At 40.4% G+C, this 15,442-nt stretch overlaps 1 protein-coding gene across 1 annotated transcript in view; it reads right to left on the bottom strand.

The window, feature by feature from the left end:
- Positions 1-11,396: 11,396 nt before the first annotated feature.
- BASP1 (brain abundant membrane attached signal protein 1) overlaps positions 11,397-15,442 on the bottom strand; it is a 71,424-nt gene continuing 67,378 nt past the window's right edge. The window contains exon 2 of the mRNA XM_034761576.1: positions 11,397-12,993. Within this exon, the coding sequence (XP_034617467.1) occupies positions 12,246-12,983 (738 nt within the window). The 5' untranslated portion in view covers positions 12,984-12,993 and the 3' untranslated portion in view covers positions 11,397-12,245. The remainder of the gene's footprint in view (positions 12,994-15,442) is intronic.

Below are 15,442 nucleotides of genomic sequence, written 5' to 3'. Positions count from 1 at the left end.
GGGCCTGTGCTGGACTGCTTTGCTGCCCCCTTCCCCCCCCACCCCCCGCCGTGATGGGGTATTGCAGTTTATCAAAAATGCTAAGAAGGGATCTGAACTGGAAGAAACATCCTTGTGTATCAGTCTCTTAGCTTTTTTCAAAGGTGAGTCATCTTACCATTACTCTGGGGTGTGGTGCTCAAACTCCCATTTGTGTGCAAATTCTTCTGAGGTAAAATGGAGTCTGTTGTCAGTGAATACAGTGTCTGGAATTCCGTATCTTGCAAAATGGGCCTTCGGTTTTCTAGTCCCTGATGTGCTTTTTGTATCAGGCAGGGCATCAACATCCCCAAAAAATTGATTAATCCACTATAAATCAAGTACTGCTTTTCCTTGACAGTAAGTCAGTCCACTCCCACCTTTTCCTCTGGTCAGTTGGGCAGCTTATGTGATAAGTCTCTCTCTGCTCATAGTTAGCACATGACCAGCAGATGTCATACCCTTTGTGAACATTGATAGCTGTGTATTCATTCCTGGCCAGTAAACACATTCTTGAGTCCATGTAAGATTGCTTTTAATGCCCAGATGTGAGACATGTATTTATTTCCATGACATCCTTAGGTAATGAGGTGGGGACAACAGCTTTCTGTCCTCAAAATATTATTACATCCTGTACACTCAGCTCCTCTTTAATTTGAAAATATGGATCTGCTCCTACTTGGCTTTTGTCTTCTGGCAACCCTGCTGTTGCTTCCTTGAGTGCCTGTAGTTGAATGGCCTATTTTTTTTTTTTAGCCTCTTAGATTTCCAACAGTTTTGCTGTTGAAACTGGGAGCAAGTGCAGCATTGTAATAGATTCCATGTCTTGATTGTCTTCCTCCAACTCACAGATGCTGGCTATATATGCCCTGCTCAGGGTGTCAGCCAACACCAGTAATCATCCTGCACAATATCTGATTTATACCTAGTAGTGCGGGAGGCTGATCAACATGTGCTGCAATCTCTTTGGAGCACTATGAAAGGGCCTTGCCATTGTTAGGTCTTGGGTTTGTGGTCTGATTTAACTATTAGTGGGCGGCCAGAGGTGTACTGATGGAATTGCTTCATTCCAAATACCACAGGCAGAAGCTCTTTTTCCATTTGGGCTTACCCCTGTTCAGTCTCTGACAGGACATAAGCGATGGACTGCCACTGCAAAAGAGTTACACCCAGTCCTTTCTCTCATGTATCATACTGGAGCATCAATTACTGTCCTGGTTGGTATAATCTGTTACAGCATGTCTGATGTTTTCTTTGGGGACCTGCCCAGTCCCACTCAACAGCCCTACCTTCTGAGCTCACATACGTATTCCACTACTGCAGCCAGGTGTGGACGGAACTTGGACAGAAAATTTATCATTTTTTGAATTGCTGTTACCCTGTCACATCTACTGGAGCTGCCTGCTTTGATCTTGTTGGGCTCTGCGTTCAGTCCCTCTGCTGCGAGCTGACATCCAATGTATGTCGCCTCATGCTATCTGAGCTACGCTTTTTCTGAGTTGAGTTTTATGTTCTTGTCCTTCTATCGCTGAAGAAAAGCTTGTTGTTTTCTGTCATGGTCTCGTTCAACTTCTTTATCACTGGTCCATTTACTTACAATAAGACTATCATGTGTAAGGATTTTCACCCCAGGCAGTCCTTCCAGCACTCGAATGAATCTTCTCTGAAACACCTCTGGTGCTGGGCTTATGCACATTGTTTGGTCACTGCAGAAGGCTGTGCATGCCAGAGTTTCAAAGGTTGTCAGCGTGCTGGACTCTTTATCCAGGCTTATGTGTCACAAACAATTCCTCACATCATAGACTGGGTAGTGACATCTTTTCAATACCCAGTTCAGTGGCTTTGGGTCTATGCAGATACATAATTTGCCTGATGGTTTCTTTACCACCATGCTGCTTACCCAGGCTGTTCTGGCCTTGATGGATGCTATGATATCCCTGCCTTGCAGAATTTTGAGCTCCCTAAGTGCTGGATTACATAGTGCCACTGGAATTTTCCTTATGGTAAGCACACAGGTTCCACTGTGGAATCTACTTCCAGTCATAGCTTTCCTTTGAGGCACTCATTACCTGTGAAAACATCCCCATATACTTTTAAAATTGTCTCCATTGTCCATGAGATTCTCCCTTTCGCTTCTTGCACTCTAGCTATACAATTCTGATGATGTGCCCTGATCAGATCCATGGCTTGTATGACTGTATTCCCCATGAAGGAACAGTCTGTTATTCAGGTTAGCTATTATGAGGTTAAGTTTTCCTACCGGCTGCATTATGCTTTCATTGTACATTATTGGACTGTGGATGCTCTTTGTAATGGGTGTGTTCGAGTCCAATTCACCCCAAGGAATCACACTGCAGAAGGCCCCAGTATCCAGTTCAAACAGCACAAGGTGTTTCCCTATTAACATTGCTGAATGCATGGAGGTTAATATTGGTTCTTGTTGCTTTCCTTTCCTGACAGTCTGAACCTGACGTGCTCTTGGAGAGAGTCAAGATGTCTGATGTGTCTGCCCCCTCTTGTACAAGTCTGACTGAATCTTCCCAAGACCTTCCTCTGCTCTTACACACTCTACTGAAATGGTTCAACTTGCCCTATTCCTTGCAATGTTGTCCTCGTGGGGGCACTTCTCTTTTCCCCATTCATATTCTCTCTCACAGGAAATGCATCTTACTATGGACATGGAACTCTGGCCCCCTGCTCTCCTTTGCTGTTGTCTCACTACATGGACTTCTGAGGGTGAGGGGCCTCCTAGGGTTTCCATCCTTTCTCTTGAAGCTTCCACTCCATGCCTCATGTCTAAGTGTTGTCTAACGTGAGCTTGCCTTACCAGAGCAGCCACTCCCGCAGATGGTGATCTCAAGTGTGGCAGACTATCCTGTCCCAAATTAGGGAGTCTGTTAAATCCCCAAATTGCACATAGCACTCAGCAGTAACAGATGACTCTATCCCATCCCCTTTGGATTGGTATCGAGCGAAAAACCTGTGTCACTGCACAGTTTCATTCTGCTTTTTTTTTTTTTTTTTTTTTTTTTGGAACAATAGTCCCCCAAGGCTGCTAGGACAGCTGTGTGGTTTTAGGCAGTGATGAGCTTCAGATTAGCACAGACCTCTCTTCCTTGTTCCCCAATGAAGTAAAAGAGGAGTTTTAATTTTCTGTTGCTGTCGTCCGCCTGCGTGGCTAGGTCTGTACACAGCTCTAACTCCTCCTCCTAAGTTTGTGCCTGCAAAATCCAGGCCTCGGGGAAGTTTCAGACTGAGTTCCATAGCTCATGTTGCCAGGTGCTGCACTGCAGAGAACTCACCCGCTGCCACCAGGCATCATTCACAAAGAAGGAAGCTGAATGCAGATTAAATTGAACAAGCAGAACATTATTAAACCCTGTGGACTGTTCTGTCCATGTAGCTTGAGCTGCTTCCAGTCTAATTCCCCATCTTCTCTGTTATCTTGCTATCTCATCACTAATATTCCCCCCCCCCACCATAAACATAGGCTCTCTGACTCCAATTCCACTGATAATATTACAAGGCCCAATTTTTAAAGATATTTTGGTGCCTAATTGGCTTAATATCCTACATCTCATTTTCAAAATGATTTGGGCCCCAGATCCTCAAAGGTAACTAGCTTCTATTTATTTCAGCTGATCAATCGGCAGTGATCATTGTGATCACTGTCTGCACAAATGACACCTCCAATCCCTCACAGATTTTCCTGAGAAACATCATTGTAATTTCATTTCTGGCATTTCATGGTGCAGAAAATTTTCTTTTTGTCAAAATGGCATGTGTTGCATCATGTGCAGTGTTGTTGTAACCATGTGTGTCACACTGATCTATTTGAATAGATGAATTTTCGTGTGGGCATGACATTTGTCAATTAAATCTCAAATAAGGCCAACTCCTTTAATCATTGTGCAGAATCAAAGTGGCTTCAGTGTGTAAAATTTTCAGATTTTACATGAAACAGTCAATTTTAGAAAATTTAAGCCCTCAACTGGAAAACCTGTTGGTAGGCTTCAAATCTGGATCCTAATGCTGCAATTGACTGAAGGTGTGAGTATATCCCTGCGTCCCTATAGACCTCATTGGGGCTATGCAGACAGCATAGTTCTGCTCCTATGTAACAGTAATTTCTCTTTCTCAAGATTGCTACATCTCTGCACCAGGAGTCCTCCTTTGTAGCATCACACAAGATTCAATGTTTACTCTTCTGTTTTTCTCTACATACATTCTACATCTTCATCTTTAAGTCTATCTTTAACCTAAATTATCACTTTTGCACTAATACCCAACTATCTATGATGGCTTTCATGATTCTTCCCTGTCTGTTCTCTGCTTGCCTTGACCAAGTAAATTTGTGGCTTCTCCAATAAACATTTGAGAGATCCAATGTGCTATTCATCTTTCCTAAAGGAACTTTCTCCTCAGGTCAAACCTTTGAGTTACCATCACTTGTCCTGTGTTTGGAGTCATCCATGTATGACACTCACTGCCCTAATTCCAGTTTTGCTGAAATCAGAATGCAGGCTTTAATTTCTGATCTTAACTATTGTAATTTCTTCATCTAAGGCTTCCCCAGATCCTAGTCCTCTCCAGGTGGCAGCATGTGCAGAATGTTGCTTCCTATGTCAAATTACTTCACTGGCTTCTCATTCATTTTCCAGATTGCCCTAATGTTTTTTTAAAAGCTCTCCATGAACTTGTTGCAGCATCTGACAGACCGTTTTTTTCTTAGCTCCTCTAGCCATTCATGTCGTGGTCTCTTCTCTCTACCTCCATGCAATCTTACTACTGTGGTGAAAGACTATTTTCTCCTGCATCTTCTACTGTCCAGAACCTTCTTACTGTGCCTCTCTGTTTCATTAATGATCAATTTAATCAAATTCCCAAACACTTCTCTTTTCTCTCCTTTCAATGCATGTTAACTTCTCTCCCGTTATTTGTCACAGAACCATAACTGTACCATTTACTTGAACTGAAGATGTTTTGGGAAGACAATATCAAAATTCCACCTGAGGATTTGGTCCAATATGTATTGTACAGGTAAGCTATGACAAAACATAGCAGGTGGAGTGGGGTAAAATTCAAACCTGGAGTACTAGATACGGCTTCACTGCTCAAATAATACAGCCATCCAACAACTCATACCTATAAAAAAAATTATATCACTTTCTTCCCTTTATATTATGAATTTTCTCCCCTCACTCTGTGTGCATGCATTTGTATCTTTAATTTTTCCCACTAATTTCATAGATATATACAATTTTCAGTGTTCATAAAAAGCAGATTATGAAAAGTCTTGAATAAGCTCTGAAATCTGCTATGAGACTTTGTGCACATGCATATAATTAGTACTCAATAAACAACTGCAATTCAGATCCAAATTTATCAGTAATTAAGTTATCACCAAGAATAAGAGTTTAATTCTCTAGCATCCTGTGCCTGACAGCACATTGTAATGCAAAATGATAGTTACGAGAATATTTTTGCACAATTGTATGAAATAGCTCATTTAGGGTGACCAGAAGCAAGTGTGAAAAATCAGGACAGGGGGTGGGGGATAATAGGAGCCTATATAAGAAAAAGACCCAAAAATCGGGACTGTCCCTATAAAATCGGGACATCTGGTCACTCTAAGCTCATTAAACTAAAATGGAGGCCAAGTCTTGAGTACAGGGGGCCAGATACTGAGTTGGTGTAAACAGTGTTGCTCCCGTGACTTGGCTGAAATGATGCTCATTTACAGCAGCTGAGGATCTGGCTCAGAATCTAATTAGTAAGATGCTAAATGGATTGTCAAATGCTCAACTATGACTAATCTTTGAAAATTTGCCTTTTTCTGGATTGATCAGTACCATTGAAGCTTCAGTCAACAATGAACATGTTTTAAATGTCAGATAAAATATTTAAATAATACATTTTAGAAGTTCTAATACTATGAAAGGTTATTTAAGGTTTAATGGGATTGAAATTGTTCCTGTGCACCATACTGATTATGAGCTACTGTAGTTTGTCTTTTGAAACACAAAAGGCTCGCTTGGTAATACTTCCTTTTATTTAAAAATAAAAATAAAGTGCAGCTGACAAAATTACGATAATCAGATAGGGCAGCGGAGCTTAAAACAACAATGTGTTTAGCACACAGACGTGATATCTTTTGAAATCTATGCAGGGTCTTTTAGCTTACAGCATTCCATTTCAGAATCCAGGGCTATTGTAAAACAAAAGGTTTGCTCTTTCAACCCTGTACCAATTTTCATCAATATAAAAATCTGTGACCTCTCCAGCCCACTGGATCCATTTAGCCACATTTGATTGATGAATTGTGTGAGATCTCATTGGTTCCAAATCCTAGGCCACTGAAATTGTCCAAACACAATTGAGAAGCAGGGAAAAATCTAATTAGTGGAGGGTAGGTATCATGGAATTCTCCGATCACATGTAGTTGAAATATAGGACCGTAAGCCTACCTTCTAGTCTGGTTACATTGAGTCTCTTTTGTGGTCTCAGGTACAGAAGTCAATCTCAGTTGTAGATTTCCTCTGGGAAGTACTGTAGGTAAACAACCCATTTTTCAGAGAGCCACTTTGTGGATTGTATTCAAAACATTAAATATTAAAAGCCTCCACCATTCTAATGCTATAGGATTTACAGTGTGGGCAGCATTTGTTCCAATTTTCAGTTAGTGAATATTTTTGAGAATTCCATTTTTTGTCCAGATTTGGGATGGGGAAAATTTTTAAAATCTTAAATTCTCATGGGATGAGAAAACTGTTTCCTGCCCAGCTCTAGCTGTGATTGTAAACCAGTTCTGTTTACCTTGATGGTCTCTGGTTCTACTGCCCACAAGGAACTGGAATGTGATCACCAACTCATTTCACTTTGGTTCCCAAGACACTTAACAGATGGTAAGTACATTTTGGTAACATTGGTGTGTACACATTTTTTAACCTCTTCACAGTATGCTGGGTTATTCCTGAATTTACACCAAACTTTCAGGTAAAACTGTATATATCTGACATTATGGGCCTGATAGCCCTCCCATTAAAGTAAATAGAAATAGTCCCACATTAACTTTAAATGGGAACTGGATTGGGCTCTAGATTTCCTCAAAGTCTCTGAGTAAATGATAGTAGTAAAGGCATGAGACTGTGCATGCTATTGTGACTTTGCCAAGTGCTTCACTGCCCCATAATCAACATAACAACCTACATTACAAAATGGCAGCACCACAGAGTATTGCTGACGGTCCAGAAGAACTATTTAAAAATGAATTCAGGGTATAAAAATATAACTACACATTGAAAAATGATAGGATTTAAAAGTGAAATCCTATCCCTTTGAAAAGAACCCAGTGCTATTCACTTATGTTCCAGATTCAGTCTGTCAGTTGTAACTTATACCAAAGTTAATTCCGTAATGGACAGATACGGAAACGCACCTTTTGTTTGCCAAAAATTTGGCACACCAGTTTGAAACACAGGAGCCATTGAAAATGCAGTTGTACAGAGTCTGATGACAATTCCAAGACCATACTATAGTGACAAATTTTGCTGTCATTGGTATGAACATTTCAATGGGGTTATTTCAGAATTACCCAGGGGTGACAGAGCAGAATTGGCCCACACGTATTAAAATGCAGAGCAAGATCCAACTAGTAAGCATTAATCCATCTCAATATTTTGATGCTTTGCCAAATCTTTTGACATTTTCCCAACCCTTCTGTAAACATGACAACCCATTTTTAGGCTATGTAGGTTCTAGGTACAGCAAAGGTCTCATTGACACATGTTATGGTACACCTCTAACGTACTGCAATATAGGATTTTATTTTAAATGAAATCTGTCCTTGATTGATGCCCAAAGTAATGTAGTGGTTTAGCATGTCACACTACCTGCACAAGACACATCTGTAACTAGCAACAGAGGGTCCTGTGGCACCTTTAAGACTAACAGAGTCTTTCGAAAGCTTACGCGCCCAATACTTCTGTTAGTCTTAAAGGTGCCACAGAACCCTCTGTTGCTTTTTACAGATTCAGACTAACACGGCTACCCCTCTGATACTTGATGTGTAACTAGGGTGACCAGACAGCAAGTGTGAAAAACCAGACAAGGGATGGGAGGTAATAAGTGCCTATATAAGACAAAGTCCCAAATATCGGAACTGTTCCTATAAAATTGGGACATCTGGTCAACCTATCTGTAACCACAGGCATATCAATCTCTGTGCTTCAGGTTCCCAGAGGAAAACCAATTCCTTTTTCCCCATCTGATGTCTGCTCAGCATGTATGCTCTTTGGGGCAGGGGCTGTCTCTTAATGCAAGAGTACACAATGGAGCCCAGATCTCTGGTGGGGTGTCTAAGTGTTAGTATAATACATACAAGTCACCTAAAGTTTTGACTGCAGTGACAGAATCAATTTTGTAACCATATGTACAATAGCAAAAGAAGTGCCCAGCCATTTCAGGTTAGTTAAGACACCTACTTGTGGTTGCATTTCCCTCCACCCTTCCCCATTTTTCAAGTGCAAGCATGTGTTTACTTTCTTTGCACATGTCTCGTGATTAACTGTCCGCAAAAGTACCTCATACCCATTGTCATCTACAAGATAAGGAGGAAACAGCCATACTGCAAAGTCTGTGGAATTTGTGGGTGGATTTACTGCCAAGTGTTGCTGAGTCTGTCTGATGTGGATACTGCTGTGGAGTGTTTGGGTTTACTTCATTTGTCTCCCATCACTGATGAAGCATTAATGTGAGGAATCATCTAAGTTCTTCTAATTGCTCTATATCCCAGGGTCAATCAAAAGCTAAAGTATTTGTTCAGTCTGTATGAAGTTGGGAGAGATTAAAATGCTTTTCTACACATTATATAGAAGGTGAAAGTGTAGTGCTGGAGTATGACTGTTACCAGGCATGAGGTGCCACGTGTTTGAAGAAGGAATATGCTTATTTGAGTATCACCATAGTCAACAAGTTACATACCTATTCTCCTTCAGCATCTGCTTTCCCATTCAAAGGCAGCAGGGTCAGAGTGCAGATTTTGTCCCAATAAATCCAGGTTGATTCACATACTACATGAACAGAGATAACTAAGAGAATTCAAAGATTAAGGCCAAAAGAGACCATGGTGATCATTTTGATCTGACCTTCTGTATAATAATAATAATAATAATTAATGGAGATATCCTATCTCCTAGAACTGGATGGGACCTTGAAAGGTGATCAAGTCCAGCCCCCTGCCTTCACTAGCAGGACCAAGTGCTGATTTTTGCCCCAGACCCCTAAGTGGCCCCCTCAAGGATTGAACTCCCAACCCTGAGTTTAGCAGGCCAATGCTCAAACCACTGAGCTATCCCTCCCCATAGGCTATATGACTTCTCTGAATTAATTCCTGTTTGAACTAGAATATAGCTTTTGGGCAGGGAAAAATCCAATCTTGACATAAAAAAATCCAGTGACAAAGAATCTACCACAACCCTCAGTAAGTTATTCCAGGGGTTAATTACCCTCACTGCTGAACAATGCACACTTTACTTAGTGTCTAAATTTGGCTAGCATCAGCTTTCAGCCATTGAGTCTTTTTGTACCTTTGTCTGCTAGATTCAGTGCATTACCTCTTTCTATCTTGAATTAGTTTCAACCAAGATAAGAAAAAATAGTTGGGGGTTCTTGTTTTAGCTTCTCCATCTCCAGGACAGAACAAACACCACATGACAAGATGTATAGTCACATTTATTAATGCACTACTGGAAGATGCTCGGATATTATGGCGATGAGTGCTGGAGAGAATTTAAAAAATCTCCAAAAATGTATCCACGTTGGTGCAATAGACTTTGCAGGGAACCCTAAAGATTGACAAGGAAAGGATGTGGCAGGTGTATTGACAGAACTTGGTGGACTAACTTGCACACTGGCTGCCTAAACTCTGCTATTCTTTAGGTATTGTCATTCAGTAGAAGACACATTTACTTCGAATTTTTAAAAAGTAATCAACAGTGAGTTGTTTGAAGTTTTGGTACATGAAAAAGCAAATCTGATCTTGACACACTAGGAGTGAAATTCACCAATGTGCACAAGGATGCATTGGTCTTGTGTTGGCCTTAAGTTCCACTTAAGCCTCTGGAGCCAGATCAAAAGTCAGTAGTCAATAAGACTAACTTCTGTTGACTCCAATGGGCTTTGCATCAGGCCCATGGTGCTTTGTTCCCTCTATGTGAATGAAATACATAAACCCTACAACATGTTCTGAATGCAATTTTAAGATATTTTTAATCACAAATGAACCCCCCCCCTCCTTTCTCTGTGTACACCTTCAAGGATAAACCCAAAGGAAGCATGTTGAGTCATGATTTCTGATATTTGGATTGTGTGTGTATTATCTATATTACCTTTAAAACAAGATTCCTGTTTAACATATCCATTCATGCATCTGGTAGGTCTAAAAGTTACTCTGTTTTTGTTTACTACTGCCCTGCTTCTCTCATTATCACTGAACAGCAGATTGAGTATGGTGAATGACAGACTATGATGCCCCTGAATAATATCCCAGAGCAGGAATCTTTCTAAACCTTGTTTTATGAACTCTAGATTGCATATGGTAATCTTGAGCTGCATCAGACAGGGACACCTTGCCTGTGATTATCTTGCAGTTCAGACTGATTTTAAAAATAACATGACATGGAAAATTCTATTGAAAGAAAGATTTGATAAATTCTATTCACTTACACACCTATAGCCATAATTGAAGGAAGCAGCATTTGGCTTACTGTAAGTCATGAGCTCAAGGTCATCTGCTGCATAGCAGCGTTGAGAAGTTAACCAAATTTAATAGTGAAAGAAGTATTTTAATGGGACACCAACTAATCTAGGATTAAGCTTTATTGCATCATTTTAAAAGATGCATCTTTTACAAAAAAAAGTATCATTTTTTTTTTCTGATGGACTATTCATCTTACACCAAGTAAAACTTAAAATCAACCAGGACACCTGTAGCTGTGTATAATAGCAAGTGAGCATATTCAAAAGCCATTATTTTTACTAAAAATGGCATTGGCATATGACAGACTTTATATTCTGCTTATGCATAGGATATAAAGTATTTCCTGTTCACTCATTATCTCTCATGGAGCTCTGTGCCACATGTGAGAGTTTATGGCAAAATATCTCTAGGGTCAGATTCGAATATCCTTACTGATGCTGAGTAGCACTTTATACTGGTACTAATTGTGAATGTGGGTAGCTGAATCCTGACCACAGTGATTTTTATTTGCCCTCAAATAATCATCTATTTCCTCTGAATATGTGGATTGTGGATGCCAGGCTGTCAGGGGTAAATATGAAGAATTAGTCTAAATAAACTATCAATCTTTACACCTTTATTTTTTTTAAATTATTTAACTTTTATTACTGTTGCACCATTTATACAATTACATATAATTTCAATGCATCCATTGTACATTTTGTTTTTCATTTGTTTTCCAATGAGTGGTGTGTTGGTGTCTGTGACACAGAATGGAAGAGAAACTGGAACTGCAATGAACGCAGACTTTTTCATTTCCACTGACCAATAAACAGAACTACAGGTGCACCCAACCACAGACATGCATTAACTCGTCATGAGAAATCTAGGTAGGCTAAGTAGGATGAGAATGCTGTTTACTCCCAAAAATATTTGGAGAGGAAGAAGAATTGGAGGATTGGCATTGAGAAAAATGTGGACAGCTAAGTGGGTTTTGTCTGAAAGTTGGCATTCATCCACTGCATAAAAAATATATCAAAATAAGAGGCTGTAAATAAAAAAAAAAAACACCCACAGAAAATACTGCTTTCATAAAGATCTGATTGCCTTGGCACAAGCCCAGCGGGCAGAATCAAACGCATCACTCCCAAACCCCATTACAGAACAAAAAAAAGATTTTGATACATTGGTGGAGTGCATTTACAGCAGTTCAGATACAAAAGATGTGCTGTACTTTCAGACATCCATGTTTTTCATTATTATTTTTAAATCCTGGCAGAAAGTATATTAGATATTTCCCCACAAAAATACTATTTGGATTCTTCCCCCCTCCCTTGCTCCCTCCCAACTTGATGGGACATCCTTTTTTTCCCCCCTGGGCAATACATATTGTTATTTCAGATCTGAAACAAGTTAGTATAGCTGAAAAAATTAAAAAAAAAAAAGACACAGGTTGTTTTAAGTGGTTAATTTCAACAGGCTGTCCAATTTAATCTTGCACTGCTATGGTTTGATCCGAATTAGTCGCTGGAACTTCAGAAGATTTCGCTTCCTCTGGTGGGGCTGCAGGCGCTGAAGCCTTGGGAGTAGAACTAGGTGCTTCTGTTGCTGCCGGGGTCTCCTTGGAAGAAGGTGCAGCCTCGCTGCTGCTAGGTTTTGAGTCTGAAGCTGGGGCCACATCACTTTTAGTTTCTTGCGCTGCAGGTGCTGCGGGAGCCTCAGTCTTTTTGGCTTCCCCTTCCTCTTTGCTCTTGTCATCCGCTTTACTAGTAGCTGTGGCTTCTGAAGGCTGGGAAACTTTTGCATCATTGCTGGGCTCAGAAGTTTTAGGTGCTTCACTACTGGTAGCAGGAGCAGAGGCTGAAGTCTGTTCCTCTTGCTTAGGTGCCAGTTGTTCATTGTTCTTCTGTGGCTCCACTTTTGCATCGACAACAGCCTCTGGCTTCTCTGCTTCAGATTTCTGGACTTCTTCCTGGCTCACGGCTTTTTCTTTTTCCCCTTCTTTGTCTTCTGTCTTATTGGCAGCAACCTGGGACTCTTTATCACCCTTCTCCTCCTTGTTGTTCTCCTTCACTTCTGCGGTCTCTGTGGTTTGCTGGGCATCCTCATTCTGTTTTGGAGTCTCCTCTTCCTCAGTAGCTGCTCCCTCAGCCTTCTTGTCCTTGTCTTTAGCTTTTTCGTCATTGACATTGTACCCCTTCTTCTTCTTGCTAAGTTTGCCTCCCATGTTTGGAGTTCTGCAAAAAAAGAGAAAAAAGACGGTTAACAAAAACCTCTACCTCGCCTCCTCAAAGCTAAATTCCTTACTACTTCTCACACCAGCAGCTGGAAAGTTTGGGTGCTGGCTATTCCAGCAGAGAATGCAGTAACTTGATCAGTGATTAGCTATTGAACACAATGATCCACTAGCTTGCCAAACACCTATCAGGGCACTATCTGCCCTGCCCCAGAGGCCCTGCAATACTTGTGCCACCAGATCCTTAAATCATCACCCCATGAAGTCAAGAAGAATCATCTGCTAGTGCTATTTACCCCTCCACCTTCCAATTTATGTCAGGAGGAACTGAAAAGGGAGGAAGAGGAAGCATGCAACCCTATCCTCTTATGTCTCGGAAAGGTATTCAAGTAGGGTGACCAGATGAGAGGAAGAAAATATCAGGACACATGGGGGGGGGGGTCACCGAAAGGAGCACACACACACACAAAAAAGCAAAGTGCTGCGAAATATCGGGACAAATTGCATCCCGACCAAACATCGGTCGGGATGTGGGACAAACGCCTAAATATCGGGACAGTCCCAATTTTATCGGGACGTCTGGTCACCCTATATTCAAGAGGAATAAAAGAAGAAGAGCTCAGGAGTACCATTCAAGTTAGACAAATACTAAATTTGAATCCTTACAAACCCTAGCTGCTATATCCATGTCTGGCTAGCACAAAAGTCCACTATTACTCAGTCCCTAACAAAATTTGTTATGGATTTACTAGTCCCCAGAAATGCTTTTAGAGGCCTTGAGAATAAAAGTGGTCATTGCTTCTCAGTGATTGAAATGAATCCATCACCTACAAGCAACTTGACAACACTGATCCATACTAGGGGTGCTTGGTATAACAAAAACCACAAACAAATAGTGTATGTTCAGTAGCCAGATTTCACATGTTAATAACTCGGCTATTTATATTTTGATCCAGAGCTGAGACCACAGGCCAAGTTTTAGCCTAGAAAGAATTTTTTGTTGTTGATTTTTACAGCCAAGCTATAAACTGATTCAAACTGTTTTAGAATGAAAGTGCTGACCCAACTAACAGTGACACTGAACGGATTTATGTTTTACCCAACATAAAAGATTGCATATACTTCACAACAATGTCCTGTGACTTACATAGTTCATTCCCACTAAGAAGGCAGATTGTTCACTGGGTGTGTATGCACAGAGGACAAAAATGTGCACACAAATTCAAGTTTGATTAAGTGGATATGTCCAAAATTAAAATGGAATCAAGAATCAGGAAGGACTTTGGAATAAGGACTGACCTGGCTTATTGTGCAATTTATCCTGTTGTTCCTTCATATTGCAGCACATATGGTATGTAAAAATCTCCCACTGTTTTAATTCTGTCACATAAGGAACCTTATGAGCTGCAATACTTGGGCACAGCAGGTTGAGTTAAGAAACAGCAACACTGACAACCTGAAATACAGGAAGGCTATTACCGCTTTTCTAATAGAGAGAAACAAACCAAATGTGGGGATTTTTTACATGCAGGTTTCTATGTAGTACACAATGTAATATAATCTATTTAACATGTTTAAAATGTTATACCTCTTTCTTACAGCTTCTCGCCAAGATTTTTAGATGGACTAGTGATTGGATCCCCAACCTGAGTCACCTTCAAGAGACCCAACTTTCAGAACCCCCAAGTCCCCACCCCCAAGTCCCCACCCACCCCTTTAAAATATGCCTCAAGCTGGATGTGCAAAGCGAAGACACCCAACATCACTCATCATTTCTGAAAATTCTGGCTTCTGTCAATAGGTGTGTACCTCTGTATTTGATGTAAGGATTTATATCTTCTTGGTAAGGAGTAAAGACTCAAGTCTTAGCTAACAAGATCTTTCCTCCTGAACTGTACATTGAAACACAAATTTGGTCTGGTTAAAACAAAGGAGAGATTGAAAGGTGATGTCCTTATTAATGGGCCCCCAACTTGAAAATCCACACTCTGTCTGAAAAATATTTACCCATTATTGTTACCAGTAATACTACTGTTGCAACCTGGAGAGCATCATAAATGAAAGATTAGAGCGGGGAAATTCTCTCTTTCAGTTTTATATTTAGAAGACAGCGAACAATCAAATGTACTGTCAAATACATGTTCCATTTCAGAGTTTCCTCTGTAGAGTCAAATTACTAAGTTTCCCTTGTTTGGGTGGTTCTTTCACACAGCTATAGGGGAGAAAAAATATATATGAATTCTTTTTGTATTTTTACATTCACAATTATTAGGGAAAATCAGGGGCAGATATAGTATCAGGAATTACTCTTAAGCCATTTTTTAGAAGTGACTACCTTTCAAGTTAACTATGTCCCTTTAACATCTTAAAAAGAACAGGAGTACTTGTGGCACCTTAGAGACTAACAAATTTATTAGAGCATAAGCTTTCGTGGACTACAGCCCACTTCT

The sequence above is a fragment of the Trachemys scripta genome, chromosome 2 (assembly GCF_013100865.1).
Source record: "Trachemys scripta elegans isolate TJP31775 chromosome 2, CAS_Tse_1.0, whole genome shotgun sequence".
NCBI classification, from domain to species: Eukaryota; Metazoa; Chordata; order Testudines; family Emydidae; genus Trachemys; species Trachemys scripta.
Note: the sequence above shows the minus strand (reverse complement) of the source record. Positions and strands in the feature narration are given on the sequence as shown.